General features: G+C 41.1%; 1 protein-coding gene across 1 annotated transcript; it reads right to left on the bottom strand.

Moving 5' to 3' along the window:
- Window positions 1–1,366: 1,366 nt before the first annotated feature.
- On the bottom strand, window positions 1,367–26,373 carry bean1 (brain expressed, associated with NEDD4, 1; the record flags this gene model as incomplete). Its single annotated transcript, XM_020929415.2, has 4 exons — window positions 1,367–1,736; window positions 18,727–18,868; window positions 20,504–20,710; window positions 26,358–26,373. Coding segments are annotated over 4 exons (735 nt in total), but the record flags the coding sequence as incomplete, so codon positions are not given.
- Between the last annotated feature and the right edge of the window lie 268 nt (window positions 26,374–26,641).

Consider the following 26,641-nt stretch of genomic DNA (forward strand, 5'->3'; position numbering starts at 1 on the left):
TTTACAGTTTTACAGCTTAAAATTATGTCTAAGTATGGAAATCATTTAAAAGTAAATTTGTGGTTTCTGGTTTCTGTGTATGCAAAAGAACTCACGTGGTCAGCAGAGGGCATCACTGGCCATTTAAGCTCTTTAAGAAATGAGGTTAAAAACAATGGGCCTCATTCATGAATCTTACTTTTTTTCCCGTAACTTTCGTAACCATTTTAAGGAAATGCTGAGAAAAACTCTGCACCAGATTCACAAAACACTCTTACGCAGACAAATTCCTTCTTAAGTGACAGTTGCGTCGCATTCCCCAACACCCAGCTACCAACATTTACATTTCATTTACATAGAAAATGAATATGTATTTGGTTAGAAACGCCGTCTCAATAACGACAAAGTGGGGCTGGGGTGGGGGTACATTAGAGTGTGCTCTGGTCATGGGGGGGTCAGGGGGTGTTGAGTCCAGCGTGGTGACCAGGCGCAGGGATGTAGCAGAGGTCCATGTGGAGAGCACTGGGGCTGGGACAGACTGAGGCTCACTGCAGTCTGGAGAAAGTCTGTTAGACCCAATAGACACGTGCTCTATAAAACTCTTCATAAATGTAATTGGATCACTTAATAAAGTGTTTTTAGGAAATAATTTAAGAAAATATATAACTTGCAATCATGGAGGAATTAAATTTTTTGTTGCATTATCTGTGTAATAATATTCTAAAACAGTAGAATTTTTTTTTCTTACGAGTGCTCTTGCCCGTTCGTAGGATTTGTTCTTACAGAAGAATATTTTCAGTTAAGAAAAAGTTTTGTGAATGCCAAAAATGTTCATAAGAAGGCATTAAGTACAAATTTGTTTGTAAGAATGTTTCATGAATGAGGCCCAATAACTGTAAAATTTTCAACGTTGAGAATTATCAAAAGAGGAGCTGAAAAGACTATGATGAGTTTATGATGGAGCGAAGGAGTTTGAACTCAAATTCGCATCACTTCCTGGTTAACCACCCAATGACATCACAAGGTAGACCAGGATTTTGAGTGCTATAGATGGAAATAGATTGCAAGATTACTCAAACATACATGAATGACACCAAAAACGTAATTCCAAGTGCTACTGTTATGGGAAAAGCATTATTTCACTTGCTCAAATAGTAAGTCGAATTAGCATAATATATGACCTTTAATCCTAATTTTCACACTTGTAGAAAGCTCTCTTATTGTAGCAGTAGTTCATGACAGGATACAAAAGAACAGTCAAAGTTGAGGCCGGTAAAAACAGACTGGTATTGGTAGTCGATCCCAAGAATAATTTTGGAAAGCTTCGGAAACTGGGAAACTGCAGAGCTCCCGTCCTCCTCCCGGTATCGTCCAGGTAGCAAAGTCACTACCGGATTTGACTCGCCTCTGCAAGCTGTGCGTCCCCGCCCTCCCCTCTGGCCTCTGATTGGTGTTTGTAAAGGTCACATGGCATGAGGGGGAGGGGCTGACCCGAGTCCATCAGCACGGACTCGTAGGGCGGGGCCTCCTCCATGGGGTAGGAGATGGAGGTGACGTGCTGTCCCGAGAGGCAGTGGGGGGCGGGGGAGAACCAGGAAGTGCTGGCTGAGCTGTCTGTGCTGGTGCTGTGGTGGGTGTGGCTAGGCTCCTCCCCTGGCCCCGCCTCTTGCTGACATGGGTCCAATAGGGAGTAAGGGGGCGGGTCGTCTGTGGGGATGTAGATCTCGGTCGCGCCCGGGCCCACGCACTCTTCGTAACTACAAGAGAGAAAAGTGTTAGTGACAAGAAACACGTGTATTCTGATACTACCATAGACTGTAAAACTCGCAGCTACAAACTTGTGGAGCTTAATGATTGTGGTAAAATAAGAGTTACTTTCAGGGCAAAAAAGCACATGACTTGTCAATTAGACTAAGGCTGAATGAGACGAGTAATTTCTACAGTGACGTATTCTTGCCAAGAGTCCAGCTCCATTTCCCAGTCTGTTCCGCTCCTCCTTTTGCTTCCTCCCTGTTTTTCCTACAGCCGTCACTCATTCCCAAATCATCCCAGGGCGTCTCTATATCCTCCCTCTGTTCACTCAGTCTTTGTCAGATTACACCTGTACTCCTGTTTTGTTTTTTCCATCTTTTTTTGAGCCCTAAGTGCGGGGTCTTGGATCAGTTGAATGACTGAGCTCTATTATTTTTTTGTTTCACATGTTACGATGTGTTTTGAACTGAAGCTGAACAAAAGTTTTGCTACTTTTTTTTTTTTTTTAAACTAATAAATATTCCAATCCGTGTGTCCCTGATGCAGATTTACATTACATTATTGTAGAATAGAACCAGTTTTTACTCTAACTTATCTATAAAAGTAATATTTACTTGCCCAATTCAAGGCATAGGTTTCCATGGTTTGATCAAGTAAGATGAACTTTACTCTTAAAGTAAAGGTTACTATATTTCAGATTTGAGGAACTGACTGATTAGTTGGCACAGCTTCACAACATGAGTTCTATGAATGAAAGCTAAAGTACGCTTAACTTGCTGTGCTTAGTTAGATGAAAGAGGAATTTACCAAACACTACACTGAGGAATTACTTGTAAGCTCAGCTTTATATTCACAGTCCACTTTACTCTGATTTTTCAATCGGAAATCTGTAACTCTGACCGGCCTATTTAGGATCATTTGAAATGACAAAATAAACATATTTTATCATTTTACTTCATGCATGGACTAAAGCTGCATTGCTTTTGTTTTAGAGGTGTTTTTTTTAAATGACATTTTTTATAAAGCAAACTCACTTTTTCATTGCTTAGTCATAACATAAACTACCAGTCTTACCAACCTGTCAAAACAATATTATTTACTGCTTTTTATAAAGAAATACAACTCATATTATGCAGAATTGAGCATTTTGGCCCTTCACAATATTTTCTGTTTCTCATGTGGGCCCCATGGAAAAAAGAATTGCCCACGCCTGTTCTAGTGGATTTGATTGATTGAATGATCTGATTTGTATTTGCATGTAGTAAATAGTAATCTAGGATTATATGGTAATATCTGCCTTGTATTTGAGTAGTTTTAAATGTGGAAATGTGGAAAGTGCATGGTTTGACTGTAAACAGACGGATACCTGGATGTATTTTAGGTGTTTATGTGTTAACCTGCACAAGGACTGCAGATGGAAACTGGCTTTTGCTAAATCTGGTGTAAATCATTTATTCTTTTATGAGATTAAAGCCTTTGCACATGGTGTTAAAATAAACCACTAAACTAAACTAAACACTCCTTCAGTTCTCTCTGTACAGATCGCTACTCAAACAGCTTTTGCCATTCTCATCTGTCCAAATGTTGTCACGTGATGTGCATAACTTGTATTCAAAATCCGTATAGTCTTCTAACACTTCACAAATATCTTTAATACAATTACATTCATTCTGTTAAAATACTGCATGTCCTTTGCTAACCAGAGGAACATGACACATCCGGCCTGCTTCTGTTCTTCTTCCACATGGACACAGCCTTAAAAGTGCTCGCCTGAGGTTAGATTAGCGTCATCCTTTCACCGGACACGGAGAGGAGAACATCTCAAATAAAATCAGAGTAAATGAAAAACACAGTTATGGCTCTGTGCGGTGGTGGTCCGTGCATGTGCGTGTGTGTTTGTGTGTCTGTTTGTGTGTGTTTGTGTGTGTGCGTGTGAGACAGAGGAAGCCTTCAATCAGAGTAACCGGATCAGACTCTGGGTAAACGTATCAGAGGATCCAGAGCACAGCACTGGTCTGTGAGGGTGGAGAGGGTGGTGGGTCTGACAAATGATCACAACCAAACCCCTATTTGAGCAGCTGCAGACGCTCTAGTCAAAGGCTGTAGTCACTGAGGACACAGGTAAGTAATGAGAAGGCAAGAGCCAAAATATTTACTGTAAAGAAGAGCCGCACCATCCTTCAACCGACAGAACCAGGAGACCACAGAGAAACAACTGTCATCAATTTGCATTCTAAATAATCAGTAGGTTTTTTGCTATTCTCTAATCACTCACTGACACAGACATGATCAGTTACATTTACCACACGTCTATATATGTCCTTTAACATGTGCCGCACTATGGCCGTGGGGTTTGGACACAGCATGTATACCAGGCCTTTCCTCTGTCAGAAGTTAGATTGAGTAGCATATTGGAGTTCTACTTATAATAAATCTGGGACTGCTCTATTTTTAAAGTATTTTTCTCTGTAAAACCAGAGCCAGGAATGGCCTATGCACATCCATCATGGCTGCCATGTTTGTTTTGGTTCGTTTGAGTGCTTCACCTTTGGCTGGTAGCCCTACGATTGGTCCAATGGGGCTGATTCACTGGTGGTTTGAGTGGGTAAATTCGCTGTGGTAACTTCATTTTAGTCTGTTCAGGCAGGGAACATACCAAAGAATTTTAAAACCACATAATCGCAATCCAAACTAACACTGCCTCTGTGTGTGTGTGTGATGATGATAAATGTAAAAGTTTGCACAAATGTCTGAGCTGGTATCCTCACAGTTTGTAGTTTATGAGCATCACTAGGCTCCGGGTGCCTGGTGCTGTCTGGGTGCTCTGATTGACTGTTGCAAAGTTGACGCAAATGACAATTGTTAATAATTAACATGTTGGATATGGATGTAACAATAACCGAAATATCGTGGTATCGTATCAAGTCTCACAATAATATCGTGGGGCATCACAATATATCGAATCATAGTTCCTTTGCTTAAATTGATTATTTTATAGTATAACACAGTATAATAGCACTAGCTATTAAACATCGGAAACTACATATCCCATGATACCACTTAAATAAAAATTAAGACCAATATCGCACCCATTATGTGGGAGAAAAAAAAAAACAGATCCAATTCTATTAATTACCAACCAACTACAGTATTATATCTAGAAACTAAGAGCCACTGTGAATTAAACCTGCACTTCCCCATGATCCATCCAACATCTTCCTCCACTCTACTGATCGTTCACTCATTGCCGCCAGCACCAGAAACCAAAGTATTGTTTGCACATACTCCAAATTAGACGGTCATTCGTGTTACGTGATTTTGCACTGCAGCCTGGTTGAGTATACAAAAAAAACAGGCTACTGAAATTTAAGACCTTTGTGAAAAAAATAAGACTTGGACATAATTTAAGACTTTTTAATGCCTTAATTTAGGAACATGAAATTTAAGACCTTTTTAAGACTTTTAAGACCTTGAGACTACCCTGAAGGCAAATTCTTGTCAGGGTATTTTAAAAGCAAAAAAGTGTCCTATCTACAATTACATCAGCGTCTCCAAAATATCGCAGTAAATATCATACTGTGAGATGCATATCGTGATGATATTGAGATTTGGGTATCGTTACATCCCTAATGTTAGATAGTTAAAAAGTTTGGACAAAAGTGCAGAAGTGAACAGACTCTGAGCAGATCTGAGCATGGCATCACACAGGAGGTCTTAGTTAGTCACATCACACATACAGTATTAATCCTGTTTGTTGCTGTTTACTCCTTGTTTCAATTCTGCGTTCTAAATTAACACCAGAGACGTACATTTTGTCTAATTGAATGTGACGAGAGGAAAACACCTGAGTCGCTCCCACATGCCTGCGCGCCGGAGTCCCTGGAGCAGGTGTGAGGAGCCAGGGCGTCTCGGGGAGAGCTCCACACCACATGTGCTAATGTGAACCGCGAGCGCTAATGTGCAGAGGGAGGTGTAAATTGGAGCGCAGCAGTCGGAGTGATTGAGGTGTGGGGGCTGTGGGGACACGGTGGATCCCTCGTCTCTCTGCCTCTGGAGTGATACACACTCACAGCACACACTCAAAGGGCTTAGCTAACATGTTCTGTGTGCTAACGTAAGCTAACATTTGTGCTAACCTAAGCTAACAGGTGGTATGATTGTGTCCGCGAGGTGATGCTGACGAGGGCATTTCTAATTAAACAGATTCATCAGCTGAATTCACTGCGTAGAAACAATCTGACCTTGCAGTGTTAGAATTCGTTCACTTGACGGTAGGTGGGTACTTTTTATCATTTAACCAATCGCTGCTATTTGGTAGTCACGTATGCAATGCGCCGCTAACAGGGCTAACTGGAATATTAAGCTTTTCCCAAATCCTGTAGAAAGAAGGGCAACAATGTCTTTCCCCTTGATAAAATTCACCAAACATTCTCTTTCTGACTTTAAATCCTCGATCTCGGGAATCGTTCACAACACTGAATATGACTCTTCACTGATTGGCTGGAACTTGCACTTCGGGGTTTTTGTAAACCGTCTAGTATATTCTGATTCCTGACCTAGTTGCTGGAGAGAAATTAAATTGAGCGGAGACACTAGGTGGCGCCAGCCTGGCTAATTTCTAATGAGACTACTGTTTGTCTGGTGAGCCATTTCCCAAACGTTACAAAGAAGTACACTCTGGTACTGTTTCCTGTCTCCACTAATTCTGGTGTCATTAACAAGTGGATTAACCAATTAGAGAGAGGCATGTTTTTTTTGCGTTGAAACAAAATGGAAACAAACCTCATGAGCAAAAAAGAAAAGAAAAAAATAACATGGGATTGAGAAACAGCCAAATCAACCAGCGAAGCCTTAAACTCTGTAAATCTGAAGTCAGAGAAGTTTTATATTTTGTCCTGAATGTTACAAGATATTTTATTAAAAATAGCAACACATATGCAAAGATAGCTCCAACAGTCTTACCGGCCACCTCCACTCACTCACACATAATTCATACATTCCTTTACATGGAGGCATGCACAATGTCTTGCTCAGTGACACCACTACAGTATTTTTTCCAGATAATTGGAGAGAAGCATGTATTTTGACAGAGCATAAGACCGGCTAAAATAACACAAAGGCTATGTTCAGACTGCAGCCTGAAGTGACCCAAATCTGATTTTTTCACCCCTATGCTCCTGTATCTGATCTTTTAATGACAGTCTGAACGACACAGGTCCGATTTTTTCAAATGCGACCCAGACCACTTGGATATGTGCTCCTAAAACCGATACATATCCGATCTTTTGACATGCGACTTCAGTCTGAACGGCCAGGTCGCATTCATCCCACCTACAGGTCACAAAAGTACACAAACGCTCTTCTTGTCATACAAAAATTGTGTCTGAACTCCGTATGAGTGAAGCAGTGAAGCACATCGCAATCCCACCACTCTTGACTGTGACTTGCTACCACACGCTCCTTTCTACAGACGTCGCTGCCGCTGCCCCACAAAACACCACGACCAAAAAACCTCACTCTTCTCCTTCCCAATCTCTTCTTTAACACAAATAAGCTGTAGATGTTCTGGCTTCGGTACAACAGCAACTTTAAAATCGGCAGGTGCTCAATGCTATGTTATTAGGTTCTTTTTTCAGACCAAGAGTTTGTTTTCATACCTGACAGTTTCAACTGCTCACTAGCCGTCTTCCTCAGAGTGGTCACGTGATGTTGCTGTGACATGTCCGGTCAGCTGACTTAAACAGGTTTTGGCGCTGTCCTCCTACCGGTGGAGGCAGGACGACAGCGCCATCTGCAGTCCAACTTCCTCAGGACAGCATCCCAGGTGTGTGAGAGTAAAAAAGCCCCCTCGTCCCGGTTTACAGTCCTGTGGGCACGTTTACGTATTTCGATTGCCTCCTTTAATCCAGCGGCGATGTTTGTTTTCCTCTGTCCCAATGATGTTTGCTCCATCCCAGTCCATAATGTGGTTCTCTCTTTTACAGTGATCAGAAATGGCCGATTTGAGTTGTTCCTGTTCTGCTTTGTGTTTTGTAGCTCGTGTGCACGCCTTCGCTGTTTCCTTCTCGCATTCTGTTCTATGTTCCTTTTTTCGTGTACTGAACGCCCTCCCCGTTTCCCTGATGTGTGTTTTATTGCAGGACATGCAGGGTATTTCGTATATGACATTACATTTATGCTCCTGTTTTATTTTATCTTTTGGGTGGATGAGTAATTGCCTGAGTTTTCTGTACAGTTTCACTGGTGTGTTGATATTGTGTTTCTCTGAGGAAGAGCGCTAGTGAGCAGTCGAAACTGTCAGGTATGAAAACAAACTCTTGGTCTGGAAAAAGAACCTAATAACATAAATTATCAGAAGACCAAATGAACCTCATCGGACTAGGTGCTCAATGCTGCGTCAATGTTTAGGTGACTTCCGTAAACACTGAAATGCTGTGTGTGACGTTGTCGTGTCCTCCAATGCTCATGCAGGACACTTTTGGGCCATTTAAAGTTCACACTGGAGATCACATGCAAGTCATTTAATTGGAAATGTGAACGACCTCGCAAAAAAATTGGATTTCACAAAAAAATTCAAATTGACCATTAAGCCCTGCAGTCTGAATGTAGCCAAAAACATCGCATAGAGTAAAAATTTGTGAGTAAAAAATCAAACCAGTCTGCTTAAATAGGGCAAAATAGACTGTAGATTTAGAGTATATATATTTTTTTCATATTGGTCTGTATAATTCAGTGACAGTTGAGCAGTTGAGTTTGCCTGCGGTGAGGAGGACCTGGCTGGCTCTGGTCCTGTTTGTTTATGACGTGTGGGTTCTGGAGCTGGTACAAGCCTGGCTCCAACATATGGTCTCCTCACTGTGAAAGAGGGAGAGGGAGGGAGAGGAAGAGATGGAGAAAGAGAGAGCTAACTAACACATGCCCCTAGCACTCCGCCCACGGCACACGCTAACAGCTTTTACATGAAACTTAAACACAATCTGCCCATCATCACAGACGGCTGCACTGTCACAAGTCAATTCAACCAGAACACTGTATTTCCTCTCCTCTTCTACCTTCTGTCACTATCGGACAATCGCAGCGTCCAACTGTCCTCTTAACCAATCATTCCTTGTGCTATTCATATAAATGCACTCTCTCTCCATGCTATTACAACAGAACCACCAGCCTCCTCAACCCCTTGTCTTCTGCACCTCAGGGCAGAGTCCTGCACTGGGCCGGGTACCCAGCGGGCAAATAGTTGCTGAAAGGTTTAATGTTGATGAAATTTTACAGCCTGGAAAAAAGGGCCATTTCCCAGTCTTTTCCTGGAACGATGGCAGACCAGGTTGAAAGACTTTATTGTATTTATTACATAAAACTCATCAGGGAAGGTGATCGGCTCGGCGGCTGTGCTCCTGGTTTAGTCCTGGTTTAGACCTGGTTTAGCCCTGGTTGAGTCCTGGTTAAGTCCTGGTTCAGTCCTGGTTTAGTCCTTGTTCAGACTTGGTTCAGTCCTGATTTAGTCCTGGTTTAGTCCCGGTATAGTCTTGGCGATCGGCTCAGCGGCTGCGGTGTATTTATATTTATACTAATGACACTGTTTTAACACTGGTTTAGACCTGCTTCAGTCCTGGTGTAGTCCTGGTCCAGTCCTGGTTAAGTCCTAGTGTAGTCCTGGTTCAGTCCTGGTTCAGTCCGGGTTCAGTCCTGATTCAGTCCTGGTTCAGTCCTTGTCCAGTCCTGGTTCAATCCTAGTATAGTCCTGGTTCAGTCCTGGTGTAGTCCTGGTGTAGTCCTGGTTCAGTCCTAGTGTAGTCCTGGTTCAGTCCTGGTGTACTCTGGTCAGTCCTAGTGTAGTTCTGGTGTAGTCCTGGTGTAGTCCTGGTTCAGTCCTAGTGTAGTCCTGGTTCAGTCCTAGTGTAGTCCTGGTTCAGTTCTAGTGTAGTTCTGGTGTAGTCCTGGTGTAGTCCTGGTTCAGTCCTAGTGTAGTCCTGGTTCAGTCCTGGTGTAGTCCTGGTTCAGTCCTGGTGTACTCCTGGTTCAGTCCTAGTGTAGTCCTGGTTCAGTTCTAGTGTAGTTCTGGTGTAGTCCTGGTGTAGTCCTGTCAGTCTAGTGTACTCCTGGTTCAGTCCTAGTGTAGTCCTGGTTCAGTCCTGGTGTACTCCTGGTTCAGTCCGGGTTCAGTCCTGGTTCAGTCCTGGTGTAGTCCTGGTTCAGTCCTTGTCCAGTCCTGGTTCAATCCTAGTATAGTCCTGGTTCAGTCCTGGTGTAGTCCTGGTTCAGTCCTGGTGTAGTCCTGGTTCAGTCCTGGTGTAGTCCTGGTTCAGTCCTGGTGTAGTCCTGGTTCAGTCCTGGTGTACTCCTGGTTCAGTTCTAGTGTAGTTCTGGTGTAGTCCTGGTTAGTCCTGGTGTATCCTGGTTCAGTCCTAGTGTACTCCTGGTTCAGTTCTAGTGTAGTCCTGGTGTAGTCCTGGTTCAGTCCTGGTGTACTCCTGGTTCAGTTCTAGTGTAGTTCTGGTGTAGTCCTGGTTCAGTCCTGGTGTACTCCTGGTTCAGTCTAGTGTAGTCCTGGTTCAGTCCTAGTGTAGTCCTGGTTCAGTCCTAGTGTAGTTCTGGTGTAGTCCTGGTTCAGTCCTAGTGTAGTCCTGGTTCAGTTCTAGTGTAGTTCTGGTGTAGTCCTGGCTATCAGCTCGGTGGTTGTGGTGTGTATATATTTATCATCCACTAATGACATGGCATAGGTTTAGTTCTGTTTTAATCCTGGTTTAGTTCTGGATTAATGGGCTGACCCCGATTTATCATGTGCACAGGCAGGTAATGGGTGGAATGTTAACGGGTCCAGGCGGGTGCGAATTTAACTTTAATATAATCATGGTTTAACGAGGGGGTGTGATGCTGTACTGCTCAGGTGGGGGCCTGTGCAGGTCTCCAAAAATGGACCTGTGTCGGACACTGCCTCAGGGTTGTGTTTTGGCACCAAGGAAATTCATAATTCTCTCCCTTCACATCATTGTCATCTCTCTTTTCTACAAACTGAAATAAAATGCTAAGTCGAGGGCACAGACCCACTTAAATGAGCAATAAAAAGAACTGGCAATAATCTGGGCCAATTCAGCCTGAGGTTTGAGGGACATCAAAAACTGGTCTGAGGTCCTCATTTGTCCCAAGCCAAAGAGGATCTTTGGGTAATGACAGAAAGAACAAGATTGAACTGAGTTTCCTCTGCAGCTTGGTCATGCAGAACGAGCTCGGAGTAGAACCGCTGCTCCTCTATGTCGACAGGCTTCTTGGGGAGGGATATCTTAAATTGTTTTATTTTTTGCTTTTCTTTTTTCTTTTTCTTACTGAGCCTCATCTTAAGATTAATATTCAGAGCAAAAGGAGAAATTTAATTTGTCAACTGGACAAAAGTTGAATATGTTTTGCAGCTCATCCAAGCTGCTTTTTCTCTGCTGGACGAGAGAGATTGTACACATTAATACTCAGAATTAGACTAATCTCTCTATTACTAACAAAGAGCAAAATAAATGTCAGTAATTATTCTAAACAATCAGAGCATGTTCACTGTAGATATTTCATTTTGAACTGAATGACGTATGAGGGCTGATGGGGCTCTTGTGTCTAAGTGACCTTATTGCCTGATCCCTGCCGGTCTGTGGAGTGTCATCCTCACAGTGAGAACAGCTGACCTCAGATCTGTCCCGCTGTGTGCTCATTTCAGTCACCTCCACAGACTTCACTCCTCCTCCAGAACCACACTATGATGTTCCCTTTCACCAAACTCTTATGAAGATGCAGCTTCAAGTGTTAGGGCAGTACAGAGAAATAAACAAAATGACAAATCGTTAATTGGCCCCCTGGAGCGCTAAGTCACTCCCCCTTCAGAGTGCTGAGGTGGGCTTTTATTTTTTTCCATGGGGCCCACATGAGAAACAGAAAATATTGTGGAGGGCTGAGCCAAAATGCTTAACTACATTTTGTATAATTTTAATTGTATTTCTTTATAAAAAGCAGTAAAAAAATCATCAAAACATGAACAATAACAGACCGACCAGCTGCCTGTTTCTCAAAGGACAAATACTGTATAAATCTGTATATATCATAAATATATCTTAAAAATACACAATATTATCTGTTGGTTTTACTTCCAGTGAACAATTCTGCCCTACAAAGTCAAAAGAGCTTAACTCACCGGAGTGTGAAACTGAGAAAAATGACTTCAAAGTTTCTGTTTTGTCCAGACAAAAGTAGAATAGGCAGGGCTCCCAAAATTTGACAACTACTTGCTATAATGAAGAAATATTTGTTTGTGAAAAAATGTTGAGCTCAGAATTGACCTTTGACCCTTATTTGTCAGTTCCTGTACTCTGTCTTTGTATCATGAGCCAAAAATAAGGAGTCTGCAAAGGCAAAAGGCAGAAACTAACATGATCATTATTTGCTTGATTTTCCCCAGACTTCCATCCATGATAAGACAAACACCTCACCAAGGTCGAGTCATTGTGGAGTTTGTTTGAAATGATCTAGAAGAGTTTTGGATTTCCTGTTTAGTGCTGATCAGGATCGTGCTGTGACACTTACACAGTCAAACAGTTTGACAAGACAAGTTACTTGCAGTATAGATGTACAGTATGAATAAATACACAAAATACTTTCACATTAAAGATAAGGTAAGTATAATTGAATATAAAGGTATACGTATGGAATGTGTTGAGACCCTGTGCCAAGGCCACAACAAAAAGAAGGAGGTGAGAAGTCAGATTTTCAAATAAAATATATTTATGAACTAAATCACAAACAAAACATACACTGTTTCTGCCTTTTGTCTTTACACGACTCCTTATTTTTGGCTCATGATGCAAAGGCAGAGTACAGGAACTGACAAATAAGGGTCAAAGGTCAATTTTGAGTTCAATATTTTTCACGATATTTATTCACATGATAAATGACATGAACTTATTTTTGACCAAACATGATGTCACTGTGTTCTGCCGTTGTTGGGCAGAATGTGTGCAGAAGTGTGATGTCAGTTTCCTGTATCATTTCTCTGGTCCATATGAAAGTGGAGTTCACCTCTCTGTGCCCTCGACATGCAGTCTACAGAAGGCACATTCACGCTGAGGCTGTGATCCAGGTGCTTTATGTATCTTACCATCTGTGCACATGCTAGTACACGCTACATGCTAGCACACAGGGGCACCTGCCCGCGATCCACTGGGGACACCTCCTGCCAACACTGTCTGTGCTAAAGCCCTTCTGCCTTTATGTACATTCTGTACATGTGCGTTACATAAGCGCTGGAGGACGTCCAGAGAAACCTTCAAACGGCTGTTGAAGTTGGCACAGTAGTTAGTGCCCTCACCTCACAGCGAGAAGGTTCCGGGGTCGATATCCAAGCATCTTTCTGTGTTGAGTTGTGTGTGTTCTAACAGTACTTTAGTCATATCTCAGTTTCATGTGAAATACTCTGAGCTAATTCCATGTTTGACGTTAATGCAGTTCATTTGTGTCAGTAGCTCAACTGGAGCAGGATTTCACCCACTAACCTGAAAACCACCGAGACAGAATCCAGATACTGTTTTTTTTATCATGTTTCAACATAAAAACACTTTCCACACGTGCATGTTTGAAACTGTCATGCACCAAATTCTAAAACAACTTTTGGTTGCTCTGACTAAAAGCACAATTAATTCAATCAACATCGTCACTGTTTCTCCAAGTGCAGCTTGGTACAAACAGTGGCCTCTCTACAAACCCATTTATTAACCACGTTATCATAAAGAAAACAAGTATTAATGAGCCCCAAAATGAGTAGATGTCAAAGTAATTTTAAGAAATAATAAAATGTCAACATATCTTTAAATTATCTCATAAATTATCCAGACTTAAAGTGGCTATAACTGATTTTTTCCATGTAGTTGAGCTCAATTTATTTTGCCCCAGTACACATGTACATATTGTAAAATCTGTTCTTGAGGTCAAAATAACACCGGTGTGTGCTGTCTAATAATAAAGTGTTTTATTGTCTGAAAATCATGAATTACGCTGTTAGCATACTAGTTATTAGCAATACTGTGATATGTGGTCTCTGAAAGTTATGAAAGTGCTTATAAATTGTAGTGAATCCCACCTGCACACTCGGTAATATGATTAAAATGAACTAGTTCTGTTTTTCATGGCAAAAGAAATATGTTTGTTCTGTTTTTATAAAGTCAAATCAATTTTTCACAATTCAAATCATGATTCTGAATTCAAATCATTTTAAACTAATGCTCCAGTTTTCTCTTTTACAGTGTTCTTCCACATTATGAGGCTCTTCTGTGTGGACCAGGAGGAAGCAGGCGGTCCTCCACTCTACAGGAGAGGGATGTATGTGAATTATTAAAGGTGCCAATTAGAACTGCTGACATTTGGATCAAAACACCATGACATTGGCCTTTAACTCTCTCTCTTCTCTCTCTCTTCTCTTCTTTTTCTCTCCCTCTTCTCACACGTTTACCCACAAACACTTGAGCTCCACAGTTACAAAGGGCAGGGGCAGCTCCTTAATAAATGACTGGCTCCGCAGAAGGGTCAGGGCAGTGGACAGTGAGGCCCAGCTGACATTTGACATAATTGGCTGATAGAGAGCGGTTCTGCGGGCGTGGGTTCACCGGGAGTTTGTTTCTGACATAAAAGGTTTTAAAGCAGACCTATTATGCAAAAATGGCTTTCATGATGTTGTGCTATTCAGGCTTTATAATATAACAGTGATGGGCGGATGGATAGCTTATATAGATATTTTTACTTGGCATCAACTTTCCCTAGAGGTGTGCAGTTAAGTGAAAGCACTAAAATCACAAAATCAAACACCTCAACAGGACCATGAACGCTCGGACTGATGACAGCCTCCTGAAAGTGAGTTGTTTATATCCATTTTGTGTTTTTTCTTGAGCTTTTAGATTATCTTAAATGTTTTTGTCTGTATTTGCTCATGTGTGCATCGTGTCACCATGGTACCTGATGAACATTTTGCTGTGAGAGATACATAGAACTAGGGATGTCCCGATCACATTTTTTTGCCCCCTAGTCTGAGTCATTTGATTTTGAGTATCTGCCGATACCGAGTCCCAATCCGATACTTCTATAAAAATTATGAAATGAACTAAGAGCAAAGAATAAGATCCAGGATGTGTGGGGGAATCAGATTATATTGATTTCAATGTGTAGTATTTGGGCTAAACTTGTGAAAAATCAAATGTCCAAATTTTATTAATTTATTAATTTTGTTAACTTTTCTAACCATGCACCATCATTGTTGAAAATCTTTACTTTTACTTCAGTCTGGTCTTGGAATGTGTAACTTAGCATATTTAATGAACTGAACAAAACAGGAACCAGACCAGAATCAGATCAGACCTGAGACTCGACTCTGCACAATCTACAGTTTGTATATTTGATATTATATGGAGGCCTGTGCATTACATTTAAAACACTTAGGCTCGTCCATGAAATCCAAATAATACAAAAGTCGAAGCGTGAGTGTGCCTCTAGTACAGCAGGCGTTTGGGCAGACAATCGAGCTAACTGGACATCCCTGAACCTCAGTTAAAAACAAAACAAAACTGTTGTGTGCTGTGTGTTCTGTGTGCGCAATTTGTTGTATATTATTTATCCGATACCTGATCAGCCCATAACGTCCGAGTCCGGATCGAGTCCGCAGTCACGCGATCGTGATGGGATCAGGACAACCCTACATAGAACACCCCCAGCGTGATGTCATTGCAAAGTATCAATACTGATACTGACGGACTGAAAATTTGAAGGTTTCTGGATGGATTTTCTTTTCTGGTAAAAATGATCGCTCTCTGTATTTTTTACACCAGGGGTCTCCAGCCTGTAGCTCGGGAGCTACTGGTAGCTCTCCAGCCCCTTCTAAGTAGCTAAGTAAAATAAATAAAGTAATAAAATAAGTTAAATTTGATCAATAAAGTGCCTTTTACCATTACCGTGTAATAAATGGATAATGATTTATGTTTTATAGGCATCTAAATATACCTCATCAAAGGCTCACCGTGTCTCTTATATATGCTTAATTTCTTGTGACTGCTAAAACTAGTAGCTCTCTGGCTTTTTTGTTTTGTAAAAGTAGCTCACCAGAGGAAAAAGACTGGAGACCCGTGTTTTTTACAGACCCCACTCCCTCTGTTGCATCTCAAGCCTGGCCAAATCGTCCAATCAGATTTGTTCAGAAATCAGATATTTCATTGTCATCAACCTCGGCGTCACTACTGAGAGGGATTTTAAATTTGACAAACAAGTAAATGCGGTTGTGAAATCTATAGCTTTCATCATTTGCAGCGTTTATCTAAAATTAAACCTTTTAAATCATTTAAATAGGCCACACACGCTTTTATCTCCTCTCGTTCAGACGACTGTAAACACACTTTTCTCTAGCATTAGGCCACCATGCACTTTCTCACTTACAGTTGGTCCAAAATTCTGCTGCGCGACTTTTAACTGGAAACAAAAAATGAGCACATTACCCCAGTTTTAATGTTGTTGCACCAGCTTCCAGTTCCTTTTAAAGTTGATTTTCAGCTTTTATTGTTTGTTTTTAAATCTTTGAATGGACTGGCCCTGCATTACGACTCGGATCTCATCCAAATTTACACCAAGGCCGCACTCTGAGGTCTGACAGCCAGCTCCAGCTCGTGGTGCCTAAGACAAGACTAAAAACCAGGGGGACAGGGCCTTCTCTGTGACCGGCCCCAAACTCTGGAACATTCTGACCCGCCCATGTCCCAACAACCCCCACAGTGGAGAGTTTTAAGTCACGTCTTAAAACCCACTTTTATTCCCTGGCTTTTAACACAGTGTGAGTTGTGTGGTCCTCTGTGTCTTTTATTTTACTTATTTACTGCTATTTTACAATTTTTATGGTTTTGCTTTTATTTGAGTTTACTGGTTTTATTGTTTTAGGACTGGTATGACGAAGTTTTAGCAATTTACGTTTTTGCTGTCTTCATTTTATGATCTCTGTGCAGCACTTTGGAAACGGCTTTGTTTGTAATATGCTATAGAAATAAAGTGGATTTATTTCAGTGACACCTGTGAAACGCAAGAGCTCATTGGTCACCTGTCATTTACAAATAAAACTACATTTTCCACACCTCAGATGAACACAATTTATGGAAATCTGCAAAGTGTTTTAGTCCCATGTGATATTTTTCCTTTATTTTTTCTGCTATATAGACCATGCGTGTTCCTAATTGGTTAATCCACTTGTCAATCACGCCCATCTGAAAATCTTCTCTTGATATATTGGGAGTAATTTCAAATAATTTCACTCTCTGCTGGTGACAGGCGAGTGAGGGCAGACATAGGCTGTAATTCAAGCGTTCAAAAGCGTTCAATAAAAGTCAAAATAACGCATACAATTTCCTCTTTAAATTGCAGATACAGTCTGTGTTTTATAAAGGGCAGTGTTGTAACAGTGAGATTAAAGATGTAAGAGTACGTCATTGTGAATCTAACTTTGATTATATGAAGTGTGTAATGGTCGGAGCAGGGACGTCTGACCGGCTTTTAAAACAGTAATACATTTTATACCACTGGTCCTGGCTCTGCTTCCACTTTTATTTCTTTGTTTTATTACAACAGACGAATGACAACACCACAGTCATATCGGGTTGAGTGTTCCAAGATTTGGTGGATATAATATTAGTAAATATAGGCCCCATCCACACTAGTACATATCTGAGTCATTTTTCGTTGTGGATGCAGTGTTTGTCCACACTGATCTGATGGAAAACGGCTCCAGAGATGGAACGATCTGGTGTCGTCAGCTCCCATAAATTCATCTGAGTACGGATCTGATCTGGCACTGTGTGGACGCCTGAAAACTTGATACGCTGACGTAGGAGCTCTAGTTGCGTCCTTATTAGACCAAGCCACTGTGACTTGCGTTTTCCTGACTTGTTGGGTTCGTGACATCGGTCATGTGACGCTACCGTGGAAAACAGTTTAAACAAACAACTGAACCTCTTCGTCGGTCCATGAAAAGACTGTTTTCACGTTTGCCATCTTCCTCGGTTTGAAATCGGCTGCTGCAACTTTAGACACAGTGCGCTGCTTCCTTGTTTTTAGCGCCCACGTGACGTTGTGACTTCATCACGACGTGATGCCAGTCTGGTCATGTGACAAGCGTTTCAGACGGTTTCGCGTTAATGTGTGGATAGGGAAGACTTTGATTGCAAACACAGAAATGACGTGTCTGTACACAAATTGTTTCCGATACAGTGATACAGTGATACAGTGATTCGTTTCAGTGTAAACGTAACCATAGTCTAAAGCCTGGCCAAACTTGATTGTCCAATCAGATCCTTTTCTTTCAATGACTTGTGTGAAACAAGCTCATTTACAAATAAAATCACACTTCTCTAATCTCAGATTAGCAGAATTTAGTGCTCTTGTCTTGTCTCATTGATTTTGCAGAGATCCACCATGATTTTCAGTCCCCTGTGATATTTTTTGCTCAATTTTTTTTTCAATATGGACGGATCATGTGTGTCTCTGATTGGCTAATGCACTTATCAATCACACACTGCAAATCTGACCAAGATTTTAAAACGTATATCACTTGTCACTTTACTTGTCAAGTAAAATGATCTTGCTGCAGGGACAGATAATTTAACAAATTTTAAGTCATTTTATGATATTTTATGACAAGAATTACAGTCACAAAATTAAAATTTATGATTACTTTTTCTTCAGTACGAATACAAATTCACAGATGTGACTCACACGAATATTTCTGAAAGCTTTCTTACTCCATATTCTTATTCTGTAAAGCACTTTGAATTACTTTGTGTAACAACTGAGCAATACACATAAACTTGCCTTACCTTCGAACTTTATTATTGTGACAGGCCTAAGTAGATACAAGAAAATAATGATCTCAAAGTCACGATCACTCAACCTATCCCACTTTGCCTGTATTCTGAGGCGGCTCTTGGAGTTCATAGCAGCTCTTACCGTGGAGGAGAGTCTGGGTACAGGCCTGTGATCTGGTCCAGACCTTCTCCGTACGAGTGGAAGTCCAACCCAGGGGGAAACTCCTCTAGACAGGTGGACCTCAGCTCCCCCACCGAGCCCCCGTACGAGAAGCCATCCTGACCTGCGCAGAGGAATTCAACTGTTACAATCTACTTACATTAGAGCTGGAAAAATAAAGGTGTTAAAGGTCCAACCGAAAAGTTACACAGTGCACCTTTAACCTGACTAATTAGTTCATTACGGTTGAAGAGCATTTGCCGAGGCAGAGAGAGGATGATCAGATGTGACAGATGTGTTCAAAGGCCATCTGAACCAAAGAAGATCAAGAGGGTGGTAAATGTGAAGAGTGGTCCTCCAGCTGAACAGTATGAACAGGGTTTAATCCTCTGTCATTATCAATAAACATCTACACTTACATTAGAAGCGATCAAGTCAGCAGAGGAACATTTGATGGGCGCCTTTATGTCCAAGTGTCTGTGTCATTATCTTTTTATGTAATAAGAGTTTTATATCATGGGCCTGGCCAGTAGTGATGTCTCCTCCGTGTCGAGACTTCAAAGCGTGTGCAGATTAATCCAGGAAGGCTTTGGTGAAGCACGTATCAAGGCTTGTATCGGTGACATATGTGGTGACGTTTGAAGCCTTGTGAACCGCCCGTACCACGTGACTGGTTCAGGAAGTGGTTCACAGATTTGGCGCGCGATTAAAAACATAACATTGGTACATTCTGTTTGAGATTTTTTTTTTTTTTTTTTTTGTGAAGGAGCCAGCAAGAAAAAGAATATTTTCCCCTGTTAAGGGACATTTTGAGCTAATATAATGACATCATTAAATAAACAATACAACTAAATACAAAAATTTGACAACACAGTCTTTCCCCTGCTCTAATATATAGTAGTAAAGTAGTAACACAAGCACAGTCACATTACATCCTGATCTCCAATTTGTTTCTACTTTTTCTTTTAACCCGACCTTTATATCATGAACACAGACTCCATGTTAATAAATTCACAATTTCTGTTGATATCACAAACATTTAAATATTTAATCATTCATTTGTTTAATATAAATCTTTCCATCAGAACCTCGATGATCATGTTGATTGTTCTATTATCACTCTGCCTGTTATACATTTTTTTTGGCCACTTGATGATGCGGTGGAGCAAATGAAGCACCGTGAAGCATCAGCTCAAGAGTCGAGCAAATTTATGGAACACTTCAGTGCTTCATGGATCTTCATCTCACTGTTACTACTGACCAGTAAGTAAAGGAACAGTAGCCGGTGTTTTTACTGATGAATTACAATCATAAACAAACCTGGGTTGTCAGGACAGGTTTTGAGCTGCAGAGGCTGCACTAGCAGTGATTCATGTTGGCTGTGGGGTGCTGGGGTTTAGGGAGTGACCATTCAGATCATAGAGACGCATTTTAGGCTTAAACCAACCAACCAATGAAACTGGCAGCACAAATGAGAGACTGATGTGAGGCTCATTCTGCTTTCTGACAGGATAATTGTCTTGATAATCAAAGCACCAAATTATAGCACATATAGTCACCATGTCTGTTTTTGTAATTTTTAATAAGGATTACAATTGAGTTATATTTGTTTTACTCATATCTGGGGATACAGATATGAGTAATGTTTATGAAATTTTCCTCAGTACACCCCCATCGATCTTTGGCATAGCACCAGGCTGCACACAGACCCCCCATGCTCATTCTGACTCCCATGCCCGTCATGCCCCCGGGCACTTACCATAGCTGGCCCTGAGGTGGGGGTTGCGCAGGCGGCTGTCCTTGCGCAGGCTTCCCACGATGATGGTGATGCAGGAGAGGAAGAGCACCAGGCCTATGACGATGCCCGCCACCACCAGAGGAGACACCAGCAGAGAGGGCTCCCCCACAGGCTCACGCTCGCTCCTGCACTCTGGGTACTCCCCATGGCTCTGGTTGGAGCTCACTGCTGACCACAACACAAAGGCAGTTAGAGACAAAAAAGAGAACTGTAGTCTTTATTAGAAAGGTAGATCGGAATGTGGGCAATACAGTGTGATTATGGGATACAGATATCTTCAGTAAAAGAAAAGAATACCAAAGTGCGACTGTGGTTAGAGCAGTGGTCGTTGTGTCCTTAGGCAAGACAAGGGTGACCAGAGTTTTTAAATTAAAAACTCAGACATCCCTGGTTTGTGGTGGTTGGTAATAATAAAATTATGAAACAAAAAAAAATAGTATGCACTTGGCCAATCATGACTAAAATGTGAATCAGTATTGTCAGATTTTCTTGGTGCTTTGGTCATTTTAAGATGGCCTGATTCATCAGCCGGTTTCACTTCGTTTCCCTTCGTAGAAACCATCTGACCTCGCAGTGTTAGAATTTTGTTCGCTCAACGGTAAGTGGGTATACCCGTATTTCTAGGTATTTTTGAGCTATAAAACCACAGTATAGTATTAAACCTTTCTATCTTCATGAAGACCAAACCAGACCAAGTTAAAGGTCAGATCTGTGGAGAGGCGTCCCCGCTCACAGTCTGAATTTCTGTTTTACTACATATTTTTGAGTCATAAAACCACCTGTAATTGAATAAATGCAAAGTAGAGGTGTTTAATGTCATACTGTGGAACATTCCAGAACGAACAATTACATATTCATAGAAACAAGCAGGTGATGGACCCTCAACCAAAAAGTGCATAGTGTTTTAATGTCCTGTAACCATGGAGACAAGCAGGTACCATCAATAGTTAATCAGCCGGTTTCACTTCGTAGAAACTGTCTGACCTCATTCGCTCGACAGTAGGTGGTACTTTTTATCATTTAACCAATCACTATTTGGTTGTGATGTATGTAATGCGCTGCTAATGGGGTTAACTGGTATATTAAGCTTTTCCCAAATCCCGTAGGAAGAAGTACAGTAACGTCTTTCCCCTTGATGAAGTTCACCAAATATTCTCTTTGTTCCAGCTTTAAATCCTCGATCTCAGGAATCCTTGACAACACAGAATGTATGGCTCTTCTCTGATTGGCTGGTGCCCAAACTCACACTTCCAGGGTTTTTCAGCCTGGCTAATTTTAAGCAGCTTTTCAGTATTTTACCTAAGCAAACGACAATTTATGCCTCTCTTTACTGTTGGCAGGGACCAAATTGGTCAAAAATATGGACACCTGGGTCATTTCTTGTATAAAACTGGGACTAATCAATGGTTTTGGATGAATCCACTGGGACAGAAGACACAGGGCTCAAAACTGGGACTGTCCTGGATAAATAGGGACGTCTGATCACCCTAAGCAAGACACTTCACCCACACTGCCTATGTGCTCTAAAGCTTGTATAGTTGATCTTCTCTTCCCTGTCTTACTGTCGTGTCTCCAGTTCTGTGCGACATATAATTAGAGCTGGAGAGTCCACACACACTTAGTCATGAGTGGATTAGACTGTCATATCTGCTGTCTCCTCTTCCATCTGTCTCCTCTCACCCATCACTCACATATATGAGCTTACATGTGCCTTTTGTCATTATTTAAGTCACTGTCACGCGCTAGACTAATTCACGAGCTTTACATGACGGATCTAATTCAGTATGAACCTGTCAACTGGAAGAAGAACAAAGATTAGTACTAAAAACAAATTAAAACTGCTTTCTAAGTTATTGCTTTATGGTTTAGTGGTAAAAGAAGTCATTTAAATTTTATAAAAACACACAACACTAAACTGACATTTGACAATCTCCAAATAATAAGCAATCACAGCTGGTATGAAATATCTGCGTAGATTCTGGAAAAATTAGCTGGATCGGGTATCGGTTCCATGAAATCTGATTTGTTTTGTTTCATTCACGCATGTTTAACACACAAACCCTGCATATTTAGGCTGTGTTCTTCTCTGTTGTACCTTGTGATGTAATGTCGTAATACAAGAAGTGCTCCACTGTGTTTTAAAACTCCACACACCTTCACTAGAATCATTTGAATAATTTCAGCTCTTGTATTTCCCATCTTTACTGAACAAGGTAAGGTAAAAGGTCGTGGTTGAATTGTGGCAGTAGCTCAGTTGGTAGAGCATTTGTCCACTGATCCAAAGGTTCTCGACATAAACATCATTGGTTGAGCGGTCAGATCGATTCCAGCTTGAGCAGATGAATGCTGATGTTATATCCATGGGCAAGACACTTAACTCACCTTGCCCTCAGTGTCTGCGTACACTGGTGTATGAATGTGTGTGTGAATGGGTGAGTGGGTCCTTGTTGTAAAACTCTTTGAATTGAGTGCTGAAGGTGGAAAAGCAGTAGCCTGATTCATCAACCGGTTTCACTTTGTGGAAAGTATCTGACCTCGCAGCATTAAGATTCGTTCGCTCGACAGTAGGTGGGCACTTTTTTTATTTAACCAATCGCTGCTATTTGGTCGTGACTCATGTAATGCGCCGGAACACTACGTAGTGTCCAAGTAATTGCCCGCACAACAACAAACAAAGCAGAAAGCGAACATGTCTGTCAATGATCATTGTCGTTTCTGTGAAATGAACTTGCGAATTAAAGGTGCAATAAAAAATGAAAAGTTTGACAAAGGAGACAAAGGAGGATATCGTATGCAGTCTGCTATCACAACTCGGGTTGGTTCAACTGTTCGCTGATTGGTCGGTGCACTGTCTACAACTTCTGGGCTTCCTACAAACCGTCTAGTGCAGGGGTCTCAAACTCGCGGCCCGGGATCCAACTGCGGCCCTCGGAAGGATTTTTTGCGGCCCTCCACTTAATTCCAAAGAATAAGTGCAGCCCACGGTAGATGTATGCACAGTCCCACCCCCTACCGCGGGCCGCACTGACAGATGAAGCTGCAATCAGTGCCCATGCAGATTCACAACAACAGATTATTAACGCAGCTTACATCCCAAAACTCAATTTACAGCATCTGTGAAGCAACGAGCCTAAGTGGATCTGTTAGTACGAGTACACGTGCACATACGGCATTTTTTTTTCGTGCAACCGCGATTTATCGAATACTCAATGTGGCCCACCCTCACTCAGACTTTATCTAATGTGGCCCCCAGGTAATTTGAGTTTGAGACCCCTGGTCTAGTGTATTCTGATTCCTGACCTAGTCGCTGAAATGAAATGAAACCGAGCAGAGGCACTAGGTGGCACGAGTCTGGCTACAAAAGCGCTATATAAAAATGTGACCATTTAAATTGAAAACTACCGCTTCATGACATCATAAGGTGGAACAGAGCATCTGGAGCTTTAGAGATGTAGACAGACTAATAATGCAGGATTACTCAAAACATGTGAATGAAACAAAACACAACTCCAGGTCTGTTTTTGAGGAGGTAACAACAATATTACACGGGTTAAAGCTCACAAGAGTAGATTTTGCGCAATATAGGACCTTTACAAAATGGCTTATTACGTTGTAGTAGTAGTAGTAGTAGTTTATTCTGTCAATTTGCATCACTACAGAAAACATAGAGTACAACCCCATGGATCAAGATCGAAATGGTTTAGGGTGAAGTAAAAAAAATCCAAGAAAAAAAAAAAAAAAAAAAAGCATATGAAGAGCAAGTTTACGTTTACAATTTCACTTAGGACTTACTGTAGCTTATATATAAGTGATAAAATAAAAGACTGCAATTTTCTATTCAGTTGCGATGAAGATTGCAGCCCTATAGTATCTTGCACATACCTGCCTGTGTTACTGCTTCTCTACCTCTCCTCTGAATCTAAAGCAGGCTTCAGACACCACCCAAACCGCTAAATGATTTACTCTCCTTCTCATTGTCATTTGGCTCTCCGCTCTTTTATTACCCGCTCCCCCTCTCCTCTCCTCTTCCCTCCATCTGCCTGTATACGAATGGCCCGCGTCGGTGCCGGTGGTAATTTGGTTTTACCGCCGAAGAATAGGAGCGCTGTAATTCCCGGCAGACCACTCTCCTCACCGCGCGGCTCGTCTCTCAAACACAAATCACACGTTAGGAGTGCGTTTGGTAACTGTCTTATGGTATTGTGGTGTAAGAACGAACTGACGCTTCACTAACACGACAACGACGTGTTGGATGGGCAGTGGTTCAGAGTTAAAGGTGCATTGTGTAACTTTTCTGGTGGAGGGTCTGTCAAATGGTTTACTTCATGGAGATGATATTGCTTTGTCTGGAATGTTTCACTTAAGGCTGAATTTTGATCGTCATTTCGATTTGTGTGGCAAACGATCTCCAAACTCATATAATCGAGTTGAAATGGTTAACAAAGTTTATTGTGGGATATTTTTTATATAAGTAAGTATAATAATAAGTATAAGTTTCCTCGTGCGATTTTTACTTCTTTGGAGTGCCTGGATTTCATTGTGTTTAAAATAAGTATATTTATTTTATTTTTTAAATGTAGAGATTATACAGCAGCTGGATATATAGTTTATTTTGGACACATTTATGTTTTTCTGTGCCTTATTTCATGTATATTTTATTCATTTCATGTTTTATACATTGCAAAACTGCTCTAAGGTTCATATTTGTAGCCTATATTTATTCTCAATTGGAACGTTTTGCATAAATTATCAATAACGCAAGTGTTTTTTTGGTTTTTTTTTGAGAGAGAAATGCTGAATAAATGTAGCCAGGCTGGAGCCACCTAGTGCCTCCGCTCAATTTCATTTCTCTCCAGGTCAGGAACGGTTTGCAAGAACCCTGGAAGTGCGAGTTCAGGCACCAGCCAATCAGTGAAGAGACATACATTCTCTGTTGACAATGATTCCTGAGATCGAGGATTTAAAGCTGGAATAAAGAGAATGTTTGGAGAATTTCATCAAGGGGAAAGACGTTATTGTCCTTCTTCCTACAGGATTTGGGAAAAGCTTAATATACCATTTACCCCCGTTAGCGGCGCATTACATACGTCATGACCAAATAGCAGTGATTGGTTAAATGAAAAAAAGTTCCCACCTACCGCCGAGCGAACGAAATCTAAGGCTGAGAGGTCAGATGGTTTGTACAAAATGAAACGAAGTAAAACTGACTGATGAATCAGGCTAGAATAAAGGCATTGTGTAACTAAAAAAAAAAATAAAAAAATTGTGATTTCAATATTGACCAAAAAAAATTGTGATAATGATTTTTTTCCATAATCGAGCAGCCCTATTTCACAGTATAGCACATTTCTATCTTCATGGAGACCAAGTTACAGGTCAGATCTATGGAGAAGTGACCCTGCTCACCGTCAGATTGTTTTTCTGCATATTTTTGCACTACAAAACCACCTGTAATTGAATAAATATAAGGTAAAGCTGGTTAATGTTATTCTGTAGAAAATTCCAGGCAGAGCAATGACATATCCTTAGAAACAAGCAGGTGAAGGACCCCCAATCGAAAAGTTACACAATGCACATTAAGATAACAGGCTAATATGTTTTGTTGAAAGCTACTCTTATTGTTGTTTACAGCTTTAAAGAACACATTGTGCTTGAGCTGCTGTAATCTATGACACCCGTGGATCATTATGTTAGAATTTGCACATTTTAAATCGCAACATTCATCTAAAACGACTTAATAAAAGAGGTGCCCAATGGGAGCAGACGTCAGAGTAAACATCATCATGAGAAAGAGTTGGCACCACCGACCGATAGCTGCAGATCACACTAATGAGGAGCAGAGTTTTTTTTTTTGTATTTGTACCAAAATAACTAAACAGCACTACTGAATCCTACACGTATCACCAATTAAGAAAATAAAACTGAAGAATAAAGTAAGTACAGAGCAGTGGGTGTGTACCAGTGATTAAAAAAGATTAGGGATGTAACGATATCCAAATCTCTCGGTACGATATTATCACGATATGCATCTCATGACATGATATTTATTGCGATATTTTGGAGACGCTGATATAACTGTAGATAGGATGCTTTTTTTGC

The sequence above is a fragment of the Boleophthalmus pectinirostris genome, unplaced genomic scaffold, assembly GCF_026225935.1.
Source record: "Boleophthalmus pectinirostris isolate CB_2022bp ecotype Guang Dong unplaced genomic scaffold, ASM2622593v1 HiC_scaffold_5, whole genome shotgun sequence".
NCBI classification, from domain to species: Eukaryota; Metazoa; Chordata; class Actinopteri; order Gobiiformes; family Gobiidae; genus Boleophthalmus; species Boleophthalmus pectinirostris.